Raw genomic sequence first — 16,587 nt, forward strand, 5'->3', positions numbered from 1 at the left:
TAAAACTTGTATTTCCTGAGGGATGTCCATTTCAAAGTGACCTCTCACTCAGCCTCCACTGAAAACTTTTACTTGGCTGTATATCCTGAGTTTTTCTCCTCCATGTCTTCCCTGGTAGATATCCACGTGAGAGAACCATGGAAATTTGCTACTGAATTTAATTCACACACACACGGAGGGAAGACGTTATCCTCTCCTCGCCCCACCCCCCCCAACATACATACCCAATCACGGCACTGGTTGGAATGCACAGTGAATACAGAGACTCAACATTAAGAAGTCAGGCCGGAGAGACACCAACCAAGGAGACTGAGAGAGAGGAAGAAGCAAGGAAAGAGGAAAGCAAGGAAACTGTGAGGTCTCAGAGGTGAAAGGGGAAGAGCTCCAATGAGGAGCTGTGTTGAAGGCCATGTTCAACAGCGCTGAATTCTGCAGAGAGTTCAGAAGAGTCGAGGCTGGAAAAGTGACCAATGAATGAGGCCAATTGACAAGAAGCATTAGAGTGGAAACAGACGTCCAAGTGGCATGGATTGAAGACAAGGCAGGTGAGAAAACGGAGACAGCAGGGGAGGCAGATGTTTCAAGAAGATTCGCTAAGAACAGGAAGATGGAGAGAGACATGGAATAAAGGGAACACGTTTTGAAAACTACATATTTGGATGGGAATGGCGCGATAGGGAGAAATAGACAAAGCGAGAGAGAGAAAGAGGGACGCGAGAAAGGATAATTACAAAGGCTAAGCTGGGTTTTTTTGTTTGTTTTATAAATTATTTATTTACTTATTTATTGGCTGTACTGGGTCTTCATTGCTGCGCGTGGGCTTTCTCTAGTTGCGGACAGCGGGGGCTCGTCTCCATTGTGATGCACAGGCTCCTCATTGCGGTGGCTTGTCTTGTGGAACATGGGCTCTAGGCTCAGGGGATTCAGGAGTTGTGGCTCACAGGCTCTAGAGCACAGGTTTAGTAGCTGTGGTGCACAGGCTTAGTTGCTCCTCGGCATGTGGGATCTTCCCGGCCCAGGGATCAAACCTGTGTCCCCTGCATTGGCAGGTGGATTCTTAACCACTGCGCCACCTAGGAGGTCCCTACAAAGGCTAAGTTGTTGAGTGGGAAGGGGAAGTTGGCCTTTGATGGGAGCAAACATACTTCAAAACAGCAGGAATGACGAGAAGGGAGCAGATGCTGGGGGGCAGGAGGGTGCGGGGCTCCCACCTCCTTTCTCCCTTACTGCTCCGCAAACACAAACCCTGTGACAGCAGAGGCGTGTGCTTCCGCGCTGTTTAAGAAAACCCTTTTGGCGCGTTTCTTCCTCTTCTCTTCTCAAAGATAAGGCTGGGAAGCGAAACATCACAAGAAGAGGGTCACTGTAAGTGCTGTGTCTCTATCTGCTGGCTGGTAGTTTTCTTCCCACCGAGCGCAGGAGACAGAAGCCTTGTCCTTCCTGATGATTTCATTTCAAAGGAATGGCTTTCAAGTCCTTGAGAAAGGCACTCCTGGGTTGTAGGAGATACAAATACATCTCAAGGGTTCAGAGAAAGACTTCACAGCTGTAAGCCCTTTTTAGTAAATGCCCTAAGAAACAGCAATCAGGGCCCATGTCAGGTGTCAGCTATACCAAACAGCAAATTCTTTGGGCAGCCTTGAGCTTTCTCAGGCAGGCACTTAAGGGGGGCTGGGGTCCCCCTAAGGAGGAGGCCTTGAGCTGTCAGAAACTGGGTTAGTGTTTGTCTGAGTCTTTTAATGTGGCGGGGAGGGTGGTGGGCAAAATCACTTGTGCTGAGTGTAGTTTTTCTAGGCCGAGGCTGAAGCCTAGTTGAGAAGAAGGCCCAAAGGGGCATGGCTAGAGTTCAGTCAGGGTGAGAATCTTTGTCACTCTCCACCCACCAGGTTCTCATCATCCTTTAATGTTTACCTAAAAGAAGAAAACTTGGATGCTCTTTTCTGGCCTTATTCCAGCCAAAGTGAATTCTCTCTTCTGAACTCACAGCATCTGTTGTAGTATTTCTCATATAGAGAGTTATCATGTATCTCTTGACAAATTAACTTATTTCATCACGTACCTGCTCATGCTTGTCTTGGCTACCCAACAACATCACAATTTCCTATAGGAACATTGGGCTAATGTCACTGACAACTTTTTATAGTTATAGATTCTGTGTAGCGCTTGGTTATTATGAAACAGGAGGGAAGGGGGCAGGGCACAACCTTTAAAAGAATGACATAGCCATAGGACATGACAAAAACTGGTTAGAACCAACCAGGTCCAAGATGGCGGAAGATTCCACTTCCAGTGGACTTTGAGCCTCATACACTTATTGTAATACGTTAGCTAAATGACACACCCACCAGCGCCATGACAGTTCTGAGGCTAATCACTAAAGGTTAAAAAGTGGGTGGTGGCCCAATTCCTGGAAATCCCCACCCGTTTCCCAAAATAGTTGGAATAATCTTCCCACTCATTGGCCTATGAAATTACCCACCCCATAAAAACTAACCACCCGATATTTTGGGGCCTCTCACCTGAGATGGCCCACACTCTGTCTGTGGCGTGTGTTTCTCTCTAAATAAGTCCACTTTCTACCTATCACTTTGTCTCTCACTGAATTTTTTCTGTGATGAGACATAAAGAACCTGAGCTTCATTAACTCCTCTGACCAGGTGTGTGATCTCTATTAAAAGACCGTGGGTTCAAGTTGCAATCTGGGTTGAAGCTGGGTTCGAGTCTGGCATGTGGATTTGAGTCCCAACATGAGGTCCACGGTTTCAGTTAGACTCAATCCAGGTCACAGGGTACCCATGCACCTTTATTCATTTCAAAAAATTGTAACAGTGGCCACCTTATGCATCATTTTTCCACATACTAGAGAGCTGAAATACACATTGACCTTGAAGGTTTAAAAATTTAACCTTGCATAACCTGGTCTAGAAGACAATATTGGGTATGTCAGCATATATGTAATTTAAAGTTTGTTGTTGAAGAATCCCTCAAAGGTAAACAACCACAGGCTCTTTCTTAGAATATGTTAAGGAGTCGTAACTCACATCCACTTAGGATAGCTATAATCAAAAAAAGTCAGATAACATGACAAGTGTTGCTGAGGACATGAAGAAATTGGAATCCTTATACACTGGAAATGGAAAATGGTGCAGCCACTTTGGAAAACATTTTGGCAGTTTCTCAAATGTTTAAACAGTTACTACGTGACTCAGCAATCCTACTCCTAGGTTTATAGTCAACAGAAATGATAACATACATCTATACAAAAACTTGTATATGAATGTTCATAGTATTATTCATAACAGCCAAATGGTGTAAACAACTGAAATGTTCATCAACTGCTGAATGGATAAACAAGATGTCATAAATCCACACCATGGAATACTATTCAGCCATAAAAAGGAATGACATCATGTTACCTGAAAACTAAGTTCACCTCGTGGTGGGTGTCAAGGCAAAAGACACAACCAAGCCAAAGTTGGAAGAGGAAGGGTTTATTATTACTTGCAGTGAATAAGGAGAACATGGAGATGTTTCCCAAAGCAGTGTCTCTCTGAACAACAAAATTAGGGAAATCTTATGCTATAGGTACATGCATATTCATGAAGGGGCTTGGGCAGTAGGCAGAGTCCAAGCTTTAGTTGATTGAAGTTGAGGGTCAGAAAAGGTCATCATCATCATCCTTAGATTCCACTTCATCTGGCGGTTGAGGTCCTAAGGCAGGATTTAAATTCTGCAAAACAGCTCAAGGCAGTGCGAAGCACAAAACCTAAGCACAAAACGGCTTAGATTTATGTCAAGAAAGCCATGCCATGTGCCGCAACTACTGAAGCCCACACGCCTAGAGCCCGTGCTCTACAACAAGAGAGGCCACCACAATGAGAAGCCCATGCACCACAACAAAGAGTAGCCCCCGCTCGCCGCAACTAGAGAAAGCCTGTGTGCAGCAACGAAGACACAACACAGCCAATAAATAAATAAATTTATAAAACAAACAAAACTATACTTCAACAAAATAAATTAAACCCAGCTGAACTCAGATTGGGACTTGAACCCACGTGGCCAGGACTCAAAGCCGGCCGAAGCCCAAGATCTTCCAACTGAGGTCACACACCTGGTTTCAGGACTTAATGAAGCTCAGGTTCTTGATGTCTCATAACAGAAGGAATTCAGTGAGAGACAAAGTGGTAGGTAAGAAGTTTATTTAGAGACTTATTTAGAGAGAAACACTCTGCAGACAGAGTGTGGGCCATCTCAGAAGGTGAGAAAGGCACCAGGGTATGGGGGTTGTCAGTGTTTGTAAGGGTGGGTAATTTTCTAGGCTAATGAGTGGGCGGAGTATTCCAGATTGGGCCACCACCCACTTTTGGATCCTCAAGGTCAGCCTTGGAACTGTCATGGCACCTGGAAGTTGACTTGTCCACCATCTTGGACCCATTTGGGTCTAATCAGTTTGTGTTATGTCCTAGGGCTATGTCATTCTTTCAAAGGTTGTGCCCTGCCCTCTTCCCTCCTGTTTCACTACACTGTCTGCTTACAGTATTGAGACACATATGAACCTTGAAAACATTATGCTAAATGAAAGAAGCCAGACATAAAAGGCTACATAATCTAGACTGCATTTTATGAAAAGTCCAGAATAGGCAAATTCCTAGAGACAAAGTTGATTAGTGTTTGCTGGAAATGGGAGACTTGCAGGGATAACTAAAGGGTATTGGTCAGTGGGGGCGGCGGGTGATCTCTAAAAGGTATGGGTTTCTTCAGGTGGTGAAAATGTTCCAAAACTGTGCTGACAAACCCAAGTTTGAGTGCCTGACACACAGTAAGGCCAAACAAACTGAAAGTGTCACAGTTTGGAGCTGAGAAATGCTTATCACAGGGGTCAGGAAGAACTGGTGGCTCCTGCCCAAAAGACCTGAACTCCCCCAAGAATCGTGCTCAGCCTGAAATTACCATCCTCCACCGGGCTGGGAGCCTTAGCTGCTATAGAAGAGCTCAGAGATACATGATGTATTATTTCCTTTGAGGAGGGGCTAGGACTTTGCTTTTGTAGTTGCACTATTGGTCACTGCTTTTCCTTTGTTTCTGCCTTCCCTCACTTCCCTGATTAGTAACTGTTTAAATCTCCCCTTTGGAACTCAGGGAAGGCCTAGGGGACCAAAGCCTTTTTCTTCAAACAAAAAACGGGGGAGGCGGAAAGGCTTTTGTACCCAGGAGTCCCCCCCTCCCCCCCGCAGGGTCCTGCCCAGTTTCAACTGTAATGATAATTGGGTACATCTGTGTATATACTAAAACCCACTGAATGGGACACTTTAAATGGCTGAATTGTTTGGCATGTGAGTTACATAAAGCTGTTAAGAAAAAGAGAAAGTCATGTGACTAATTATTTCAATTACCAAGAGATTAAAGACCCAAATGTTATTCGGGACCCCTGTGGCCAACAGATTGGCTTAGTTCCGCGCAGGCTGCCGTCTCCAGGCGTAAAGCATTGAAATGGAGCCGCGGGGCGGCTGGTGAAGCGGCGGGGGCTCGAGGAGTACGGAGCGACCCCAGGCCGGTCTCGGGTGGCCGCGCCGCCCCCCCCCCCCCCCCCCGGCTCCGGCGTCGAGTCCCCACGCGGACAGGATGCGGCGCTGAGCGCGGCGGGACGCGGGCGCAGCGTGGGCTCGGGGCCGCCAGGCCGCAGGCGCGCTCTCCCGGCCGGGCCTCGGGGGCCGGCTGCCGGGCCCGCCTCCGCGGCTCCGCGACCTGCTGGGCCGGCGGCGCGGCGGCGCAGCCGAGCCCGAGCCCGAGCCCGAGCCGCAGCCGCGCGCCCCGCCCGCCCTCCATGGCGTTTATCCGGAAGAAGCAGCGCGAGCAGCAGCTGCAGCTCTACTCCAAGGAGAGGTGAGCGTCCGGCCCCGGGGAGGGTCGAGCCGGTGGGCCCGAGACCGCGGGGGCAGGAGCTGGAGCCGGGCCGGGCCGGGCCGGGCCGGGCCGGGGCCCATCCCGCGGCGGAGCCGAGCGCAGGCGGAGCCCGGCGGGCCACGCGGGTCCCGCCGCCGCGTCCCGGCTCACCCGGAAGGGGCCGCGCGGGGCTGGGAGCCGGGGCCCGGGGTGGGAGTGGGGTGTGAGCGGGCTCGGCGGACCCCCACCCACCCCCGGGTCCCCGGCGTCGGGTCCCAGCCCTCGGCCCCCTGCCGCCGGGTTGTGTGCGCGGGCGGCACCGCGCGGGCCGGCGACCTCCCGCCTGCGGGGTAGGCGCAGGTGCCCCCGGTCACCGGCGCCTCGCTCCCGCCAGCTGCAGCCCTAAAGCGAGTGTCTGGGCGCCCCCTGCCCTCCTGCGCCGGGAGGGAGCCTCTAAGGGAGGCCTTATTCTGAGGAAAGCCGAGGTCCAACCCCCAAACGTTCTCTGCCGAACAGGGGACGTTATTGTAAGTGCCTGTGAAGGCTGCGCACTCCTTAGCGCTGGGGCAGGACAGTCATTACCACCCGCATCCCGCTGAGGATTTGGGGGTCCCGGTGAGGATTTGGGGGCCCCGAGCAGAGGCTGAAACGGCCTCAAAGCAGTTAAGGTTCAGAGTTTCTGATCCTCGGTCTCCAAGGGAAGTCCCTTAGAAGAAAGCTCACTCCTGCTGTACGTAGAACTTCCAGTGCATTTCTACTGACAGAAGCAGCTTGCTGGTCCTCGGGTCTGTGGTCGCAGGTGCCAGAAGGAACTGGGAATGAATCATTTTACATATAGTATTTTGGTTGTGGAATCAGTTACCTCGGAGTGCTGCTGGCCTGTCACGTTGTGTGATGAGTGGAGACCAGCAAAGCAGATTGTACGTGAAATACCAGTGCAGACCTAAGGCTCGTGTGATCCTACAGCATGCACACTTCTTTTTATAGGGATTGACTGGACCCGGATGCAGACGTTTCTACCCCTTCCTGATCTTAATGTTGGCCTCCGCTAGGATATCCATTATCTGAAATTTCATTTCCCGCTGTAGAGAAGAAGACAGACCAAAAAACGTATCTTGGATAGGGCTTCCAAGAGTGATTTTGGTATCATGATTAGGTTTTATCCACAAAAAGCCTTGTTTATTGATGAATAATAACTGGACCCTAAATAAAGTACTCACTTTTTTTTGGGGGGGGGTAAAAGACATGCCCGAAATGCACAGTTTATTAGTGTCAAGGTCAAATCATCATACTGAGTTCTTGTTACTGAAAGTAACTCACTCTTCTAAGAGGCTGTTCTGACTTCTTTGTAATGCTTGTTTCATGTGGAAAGAGCTTGAATCGTTTCTTTGTTCAGAGCCAACAACATTAAGACTTGCTATTTTGTATTAGAGGAATGTTCAAATTCACATTGTAAGAGCTTTGAAACGCTTGAATTGCCATCATGTTCTATGATCTCAGAGTCAATTGCAACAATTCTATAGCCTCTTTGATATACAGGGAAACTTGTCTTCTTTAGATCTGCCAGGTTATTTCCATGGCAGTAATTTGCGTTTAATTTGGTTAGCTGTAGAGCTCTGCAGTGTCACACACCTCTTAAAGTGTGCACTGGCATTTCTGTGTGTAAGCTGCTTTGTTGGTATCCCTTGATCGGGCAGCGCGGCAAGCTGTCAGCAGCCCGCGGGGATGACTGTAGCGTGCACAACCAAAATATTGATTCATCAGTCAGGAGGCAGCAACTGTTCTTGCGCATCGGTAATCTGAAAAAGTCAGTGCCACGTATTTTATCTTCATTTAAATCCATCCTTGCTGACTGCCCAGATTCTCAAATCCCCTGCCCGGTGGCTTGGGTTGTTGGGCATACTTCCTGGGATGGTGTCCTTAGAATAGCAGTGTAAATAACAGGGATATGCCTCACAGTCAAAGCAGTCTCTTTCTACATCTTCGAGTTCTTTCTGAAAGACAGTATCTTAAAACAACGTTATTGAGTGCCAAATTGACGGTGGCTGCACAGACTTTTTTTTTCCCCTAGCTTATCTCTTTGTGGCAATAAACACCATTTAGCAAAATGATTGACAGAGGTGTAGACTCCAGCACACCCAAGAGAACTGTTACTTTCCTCTGAACTGTTTCAGAGGTTACCCATGAAAGGCCTCACCTCTTCAGAGTTGCAGGTTCATTGGTCCCTCTCATGCTGCTTTAGACATTTTCGATTTCTGCTGCTACCTAGTAATGACCCGGGAAAGAGAGAGTTGAAATTAGCATTTATTTCTCCTAGTACGGAGTTGATGCTGATACGTTTAGAATAAGTGATGTTTCTACAAAAGTAGAAGCAGAGGGACTGTTGGGTGATTCTTAGATTGGTGGCTTAGACCAAGGTAGTGGCAAAAGAAATGCAGAAAATTGGATGAATTTTACATGTTTTTAGGAGGTAGAATTGGTAGGTCTCGGTGGGGTGGACTGCCTGTAGGAGGTAACAGAGGAGGAATCCCAGCTTAGAGTTGTTAGATAAAATACAGGACACCCAGTTAAACTTGAATTTCTGATGAACAGTGAATAATCTTTTAGTATAAGTATGTCCCGTGTGATATTTGGTACATACTTATACTAAAAATTCTTTACAATTTATCTGAAATTCCAATTTAACTAGGTGTGCTGTATTTTTATTTGCTGAACATACCAGTCCTACTCTCAGGTTTCTGATTTGAACAACTGTACAGTGGCATCATTTATCGGTGATGCTGTAAAGAAAGGTTTGCAGTAGTTTCTAGTATTAGAAAACAAAGAGATACTTGGCTACTCAAGTGAAGTACACTGTTATCCTGGTTAAGACTTAGATGGAAGGAGCCATATTGATCTTACTGGTGTTCTAAAATGTCCCTTGCAAGTGTTAATGATGATAAATGCAAAACAATCTAAAAAGACAATTCACATATGTTGGAATTGTTGGGAATGGCAGTTGTGTACCGTCGGTTAGCATAGGAGTATATTCTACAAACTGCTGCTATTTACAGTATTTTTATTTCAAGATTTAGGAGTCAGCTGATTGCTAAACATTTATCTTCACATCTGGGAGTGGTGTGGTGGGATTACAGCTGTTTTCTTTTTGGGTGGTACAGAAATTGAGATAGTTGAGGCATGTCTATACTGGGAGCGAGTCAGTTTTCTCTCTATAGTGTCACAGAACAAACTACTTGGCCGTGGCTTGTAAGCCATCATTCCAGAACAAAATATAATGATCATGAGTTCTGTACTGGGCTCATCTATTACATCAGTCGTATTACAGGCATCCTTAGACCTCAGCTTTGCTTCAAACATTCCATGTGTGGATAATTCACTTGCTTATGCTGATATTGAATTTCTTGGCTGATATTAAGTATCTTTTACTTAATATGTTTATTTTGTCAATTCTGTATTTGTTAGATTGAAAATAATTGCCGAGAGGGCAAAGTGATTTATTATACTCTGATTTGATTTAATCTTTTGTTTTTAAGACTGGTCATCCTATTCTTTAAATACCTCTGTGGGATTTGCTGGGTTTTGAAAATGCAAATAAACTGCAGCATCAGTGCTCAGTAAGTCAGGAGCGCTGATGGGCTGAGAGAAATTGATGAAACTATGATATAAATAAATAGGATTTATTTTTCTTATGTAACAAAAAAGTGAAAGTGGAAATAAATGCTGCTAATTTTTGATTAACTTAGAATTTACACTGGCTGTACCCAAAATGCGTTACTCGCCTGTTACCTTATTCCCTTCTACTGTCTCAAATTAACTTCTTCCAAAATGGCTACTATTTAAGAAGACACCAGAATCTACCCATACGTGGATTTTGAGTGTGTTTGCTGTATGATTTTTCAAATGTGATATAAAGTGGGAGTGGGCATTTAATGAACTCATCGCTTGGTTTTTTTCCTGAATACCATTGTGATTTCATCTTTCATCTGTTACTCACCAGATATTTAACAGTTCTAGCTAATAGACTTTGAAAATTATCTTCTTGTTTTTCTTAATTTTTGAAAGTGTGTTCAGTAAATGGGGTTTGAGTAATACTAATATTTTGAAACTTTGTATTATGACTGGGTATGTAGTCAGTTTTCATAAATGTTCAATGTGAAGTTGAAAATAGATGTATATTAATATTGGTATAGTATTGTATATATGTATCTATTACATTAAGCTTGTTTATTGTTTAGGTCTTTTATTTCCTTAATGAATTTTTTCTGATTGGGAGAGGGTTCATGATGCTAACTTCATCTTGTATTTCTGTCCATTTCTGCTATAACTATATAAGCTTAGAATTGACGTCTTAGCAAATTGAATCTTTCATTAATGTGTAATGACCTCTTTACTCCTAGTAATGATTGTTTTCTATGTTGTCTGATATTAATATTACTATATTAGTTTTCTTTTGGTTTTTGCATTATATATAATTTTTCATGCTTTTACTTCCAACTTTTCTTGTCCTTAAATTTTAGGCTTATTTTTTATAAATAGCTTGTAGTTGGACTTTTTATTAATTCATTCTGATATTTCTTGTCTTGACAGATTGGTCCATTTACATCTATTAATATTACAGATATATTTGGAATCATTTTTACTTTTTCATTTTGTTCTTTAATTTTCTTATTTTTTTCCTTTGTTTGAATTAACTAAGATCCCCTTGTCCCCTTTCATTTTTCTTGAAGAGTTTGGAAGTTATATATTGTTTCTGTTTTTCTAGTGCTTACCTTCGAAATTTTAACATTTATATTTAATGTAAGGTCTGAGGCTAATCATTCTCTTTGCCCTCCTTCCTAACAGTATAAGAATCTTGGAATACTTAAGTCCTGTTGGCCCATCTTAAATTATAGCCTGTTATGGTCCAATATTTTCCATCTATATTTTAAACCTACAGATTAGACATTATAATTGTCTAGTTAATGCTTGTATAGTTTACATGCATATTTACGTTGTCTTGGTGTTCTTTCTTGCGTATAATATCTTCCTGACAGAATTTTCTCTTTTCTGAAGAATGTCCTTCAGAAGTTCCCCTGGTGAGGGTCTGATGATATAAACCATGTTTTTGTCTGCCTGAACATATCCCTATATTGCCATTGTTTTTTTGTTTGTTTTTGCTTTTCTTCAGTTGCATTGGGTCTTTGAACGTGGGGTTTCTCTAGTTGTGGCGAGCGGGGTCTACTCTTTGTTGCAGTGCGTGGGCTTCTCAGGGTGGTGGCTTCTCTTGTCACGGAGCACAGGCTCTAGATATGTAGGCTTCAGTAGTTGTGGCATGTGGGCTCCAGAGTGCCTGGACTTCAGTAGTTGTGGCGTGCAGGCCCAGTCTTTGTGGTTCGCGGGCTCTAGAGCACAGGCTCAGTAGTTGTGGTGCGCAGGCTTAGTTGCTGCACGGCATGTGGGATCTTCCCAGACCAGGGCTTGAACCTGTGTCCCCTGCGTTGGCAGGTGGATTCTTAACCATTGTGCCATCAGGGAAGTCCATTGCCGTTGTTTTGCAAGTAAGTTTTGTTGGAGGTATACTTCTCTCAGCCTTTTGAAGATTCTGGAACTGAAGGCAGATGGCCAGGAATATGCATCAGGCTTGTTGGAGCTGCATTCGGTGGGGGAGACTCAACAGAGGAGAGAGAGGTCAGTAACAGGAGTGCGTGCCCTGCTGGTGTGGCTCTTAGCCCCCTGGCAGGGGCAGGCTTCAGACTCCAGGAGAAGCCTGGATCCCATGGGGTGACCCAGGGCCAGGATCCAGCAGAGTTACTCTGTGATGGAACCTTGTTCGCCAGGCCCAGTGCAACCTTTGTGGCTGTGGATTGGCTGGGCCCCTTCCCTGGCTTGTTGGGGGGCTGTCTAAGCCTTGCACTTAGGTCTGCATGACACAGTGGGGTAGATTTGTGTATCTGTGTTCATGGTTAGGGAGCTGCCTGCACTTCCTCTGGCATGATGAAGGCACTGAGGTCCAACCTTGTTGATCTAGATGGTTGCCTTTAACACAGGGCAGGGCAGGTCTCCAAGGAGCTTTGTGGCCGCCCACCTTCTATTCTGGGAAACCAGCCTGCAACAAAGCCTTGTCATTCAAGTCTCATTGTTATTTGCAAGGAAGCTGCCTTTCTCTGGCTGCTTTTAAGATCGCTTCTTTGTAGTGTTTGCTGTTTGCTCTATAGACATTTCCTTCTATTCATCTCTTCTGGTTGAGGTTCCTCAAGCTGGAATAGTTTTGGAAAATTTGTAGCCAAGCCGTTAGCTTTTGGAATACTGCTTCTCCCCATTCTTTAATATCTCATAACGACTGTTTAGTGTTTATCTTGATTTTTCCGTGCTGCATTGTGGGTTATTTAAATCCATCTTACAATTTCCTAATTTTTTCTTCTAGTTGCCTAGTTTGCTGTCTCTCTAAAGTTTTAATTTCAATTATTATATTTTTAAATTTCTAGTTTTGTTTGGGTTGCTTACAATTACCTGGTCATTTTTGATAAAAGTGTGTTCCTTTGTTGTACTTTTTTTTTAAAGATTTTTGTTCATGTGAAAGGTTTATTTTTGGCTGCATTGGGTCTGTGCTGTGCGCGGGCTTTCTCTAGTTACGGAGAGCAGTGGTGGCTACTCTTCCTTGTGCGTGGGCTCCTCATTGCTGTGGCTTCTCTTGTTGCGGAGCACGGGCTCTAGGCGCGTGGGCTTCAGTAGCTGTGGCATGCGGGCTCAGTAGATTCAATAGTTGTGGCTCACGGGCTCTAGAGCACAGGCTCAGTAGTTGTGGCGCACGAGCTTAGTTGCTCCACTGCATGTGGGATCTTCCCGGACCAGGGCTCGAACCCATGTCCCCTGCATTGGCAGGTGGATTCTTAACCACTCTGCCACCAGGGAAGCCCCCTTTGTTGTACTTTTGATGTCCTCCTATTTTTTTAAACTTAACCTTGTAATTATCAGATACAGAAGATTATCTGTAGCCCTTACAGGTTTGATTGAGCACTTTGCTGCTTGTACTCACCGTCATTCAATAGTTTTACTTGCTCACTTGATTTATAATTTTGATTGTGGCCTCTTGTTCCTTGCGTTTATTCTCAGGAATCCTTGAAGATCTGGGATTAAAGTGTATTTTTCCAGAAAGTGTTTGCATGTGTATCCGCCTGGAGTTGGGGGAGAGACCAGACTAATTTGTTTTGAGTTTTATTGGGCTAAATAGGTAGTGTGAATTCTAGCCCCAAATGTATGTCAAGGCAGGGTTGTCATTTCAGACTGTAAAGGAGACTTACTTTGCCCCCACGCCAAGGCCCTACCATGTCCCCCTGGGGAAGGTAGCATGGGTGGTTTTTTTATTTCCACGCTCAGAGTGTATTACGTTAGGGATCCTAGCTTTTTCTACTCCCTCCGCCACCTCCCGTGACCCTCCCCTCCTGAATTCAGGCTCTGCTACTCCGAGTTGAGAAGAGACTGCTCCAGTGCTTGCTGACTTTTGTTTCTCTAAGACTTTCCCTTACTATTCCATCACCTCAGCCAAGCATTTGAAGTTTTTAGTAATTTATCCATCAGTTTTAGAGGCTCTGTATCGAGATTGTTTCTTTGGACTTCTATCATGATGCCTGAAATGGAATTCCTGCTTATTTCTTTAAGCCCAGGTTTACTTAATCTATAAACTCAGGGGTTAAGAAAGGAATTCTGAGTTAATCTAATCTATAACTCCTTCCCCTCACTTTATAGTTGGAGGCCTGAGTAAGCACAGTGGTTTGACTAAAAGTCCAAACGGCAAGACACGGCTGCAATAAACCTCAAACAAATGTCCTCTAAGCCAGTCCAGCCCCTTTTCTGCCACAGCATGCTGCTTCTGTTTTAAACCTTAGGCCAGTGCTTATTTTTACGGTATCTCTGAAAGTTAGAATGATTCAGGAATGCTCCAAGCCTGCTTTATGGAGACATTAGTACCTTGTTGTTCTACGTGTGGTCCATGGGCCATCCCATCAGTTGTGCCTGGGAACTTGCTAGAAAACGCAGAAGCTCAGGCTCCACTCAGATCTTCCGCATCAGAATCTACGTTTTTAACAAGATCCCCAGATGCTTACAGTTTGAGAAGCACTGTTGTAGATGACCGTAGTTAAGCGTTCCTCTACATTTCTTGTTATTTGTTTCTTCAAACTATCTTCCACCTTTATCGTCTTGCTAGTGTAGAGAAGGCTCATGGAAGCATCCTCCCTGGGGCTGTGACCCTTGGTGAAGAAATTGAAAGACCTTGAGAGCAAAGGTGATACTTTAGCCATTCGTTCTCATAGGCAGTTGAGACTTGAAAACAGGAACAACTGGCTTTACGGATGCTGTCAGTGAAAGGGGTTTCAATATCCCAACCGTCTTGGCCAGGAAGTAACTGCTTCTCACATAGTCGGAGGAGAATGTAATTTCCTAGGTCTGATAGAGAGTAGAAACTTACTCCCAAGGGAAGGATTCAAAGGCCCGATGAAAGAGTGAAATTGGTTTCACTGGAGGACAGTGGGCAGGAAGTGCTGCTCCAGTGGAGGGAGGACCAGTCGTTTACCTGAGAAAACAATTAGTTCAGGGACTAGAAATAACATTTACTCCCTCAGGTGTCACTATGCAAATGCATAGAACGTGGATAGTAAAATGAGTCGAATTTTATTACAAAAGGGGATTCATATGTGTTTAGGTGTCACTGGAGCTTGTTGGGATGGGACTCAAGATTAGAATCTAGTGCTGAGAAGCCGTAGACTGTTCAGAAGGGAAGACCTGTTAGGCAGTGAGGCAGTGGGCTCTGAATGCCGAGATCTGCATCTTCAGGGGAATGCACGAACCACATGGAAGAACCCAGAGGACTTACTGCAAAGAGGAATGGAGAGAACATAATTCATTTGTTACGGGCCACCTAAGTGGTGAGAAGATGGTGGATGTATACCTGATGGAGAGTGAAACGGGAAGTGGCAACACAGAAAATGAGACCTCACCTGGCCAAAGCTTAAGAGATCTAATTCCCCTTCCTTCACTTCCCTTGTTGGAGTTTTAAATTATCTTAAGGCAGAGAACTTGAGAACTTTACAGAATTCTGAGTATTAAAAAGAAGTTAATTAACCAAGTAGCAATGACAGAAACCATCAGAAAAGGCAGTTGTGTCAAGTGTTTTATTGTTGAAGCCCAGGGGGATTAAGAAGGCTTCTGACATGCATAGAATATAAATTTTTCAGAAGGCAGATATTGTAAGTTTCAAGGAAAGGGGGAAAAAAAGAAAAAGGCAGGAGTGTTGCTGGACAGTTCTGAAAAGCATGCTGACCCAGGAAGGTTGTTAAAGTGTCAGAAAGGTGATTCAGAATATCCAATCCAAATGGTCCTTGGTGAAGAGTTACAGAAGATCAGACAAGCAAAAAAACATAGAATGGTGGTACATGTCATGTTCCTCTGAGCTTCTAATTAAAAAATAAAATATAAAGCAAGAAGGGCAATAACTAAGGACAGATTAAGAGGATGTCACAGTCTGTAAATTAGCATCAAGAAAGTTAAAGCCCCAAATGAATGGTGACTTAAACATTTTTTTTTTAATCTGTAACATTTTTTAAAGTCTCCTGACGTTGTGTTTAGAGCTAGGCTCCTGCATAGGGCTCAGCCCAGTGGTGTAAAATTGATTCCTGACAAGAGAAAGTGGCTCGTATTTTGTATTCCATTAATGATACCATGAGATGGAAAGTGACAGGCTAGACCCTCAGACGATGGGTGAAGATGCAGAGGGCACCCATGTGCCTAGGTCTCCTGGCGTAAACTACTGGGAGAGTTTGAGTTTGGAACCACAGCGTGTTTCCGTGTCTAGGAACTTGGAAGGGTGCAGAAAGAGCATATGTGCACAAGTAGGTTTAGGGTTGATTCTAGATCAGACAGATTATTTATAAACCGCCAGAAGAGGAAGTTGTCACCCATCTCCGGCATGAATTCACTGTGAAGTCATCTCATGCTAATCTCATCTTTTTGACAGAGTTCTGACTGGTAGGTCAGGAAAGTGCAGTAGATTTAGTTGAATTGCACTTTGGCAGAGAATAAGATTTGTTTTTGTGATGTCCTAATAGTAGAATTGAGAAAGGAGAAATTGATGTTCATATAGTTAGGTGGAGTAAGATTTGTTTGACTGTCTTTTTTATTATTTGTTTGACAGAGGTTGCTGTCAAATGTATTCTTGGGGGCATGTTTTTTTCTTTTTTAAAAAAAATTATTTATTTATGCATGCCGCGCCGGGTCTTAGTTGGGGCATTCAGACTTCTTAGGCCCCCGGCCAGGGATCAAACGCTAGCCCCCTGCATTGGGAGCACAGTGTCTTACCCACTGGACCACCAGGGAAGTCCCTTGGGGGCCTGTTTTTAACAGTGGGTCACTGGACTGTGTTCTTGTCTCTTCAACATTTTCTTAATTCATTCTTTGTTTCAAAGGCCATTTTAAGAAGCTTACCAAAAATGCCCAGCTTAGTTAAACCAGTTGTAGTGGGGGCCCTATGTCTAGCTTAGTACAAGGATAGTGGGGTATTCAGAGTAGAGATGCAAATACAGGCCACTCAGGCCCTTTCCGTTGCTGTGCACACGTCACTGAAGTGTCCTGGCACTTCCTCCCATCTCACAATCCTCCTCAACACAGTGAAGCCTGTTTTACATCTCCAACTAGAGAAAAGATTGACTAGCAAAATCTTCTGGCTCCATT

At 44.7% G+C, this 16,587-nt stretch overlaps 1 protein-coding gene across 1 annotated transcript in view; it reads left to right on the forward strand.

Moving 5' to 3' along the window:
- Positions 1 to 5,648: 5,648 nt before the first annotated feature.
- NSMAF (neutral sphingomyelinase activation associated factor) overlaps positions 5,649 to 16,587 on the forward strand; it is a 63,627-nt gene continuing 52,688 nt past the window's right edge. Inside the window, exon 1 of the mRNA XM_057735402.1 lies at positions 5,649 to 5,883. Within this exon, the coding sequence (XP_057591385.1) occupies positions 5,825 to 5,883 (59 nt within the window). The 5' untranslated portion in view covers positions 5,649 to 5,824. The remainder of the gene's footprint in view (positions 5,884 to 16,587) is intronic.

Source organism: Hippopotamus amphibius, chromosome 5 (genome assembly GCF_030028045.1).
Source record: "Hippopotamus amphibius kiboko isolate mHipAmp2 chromosome 5, mHipAmp2.hap2, whole genome shotgun sequence".
NCBI classification, from domain to species: Eukaryota; Metazoa; Chordata; class Mammalia; order Artiodactyla; family Hippopotamidae; genus Hippopotamus; species Hippopotamus amphibius.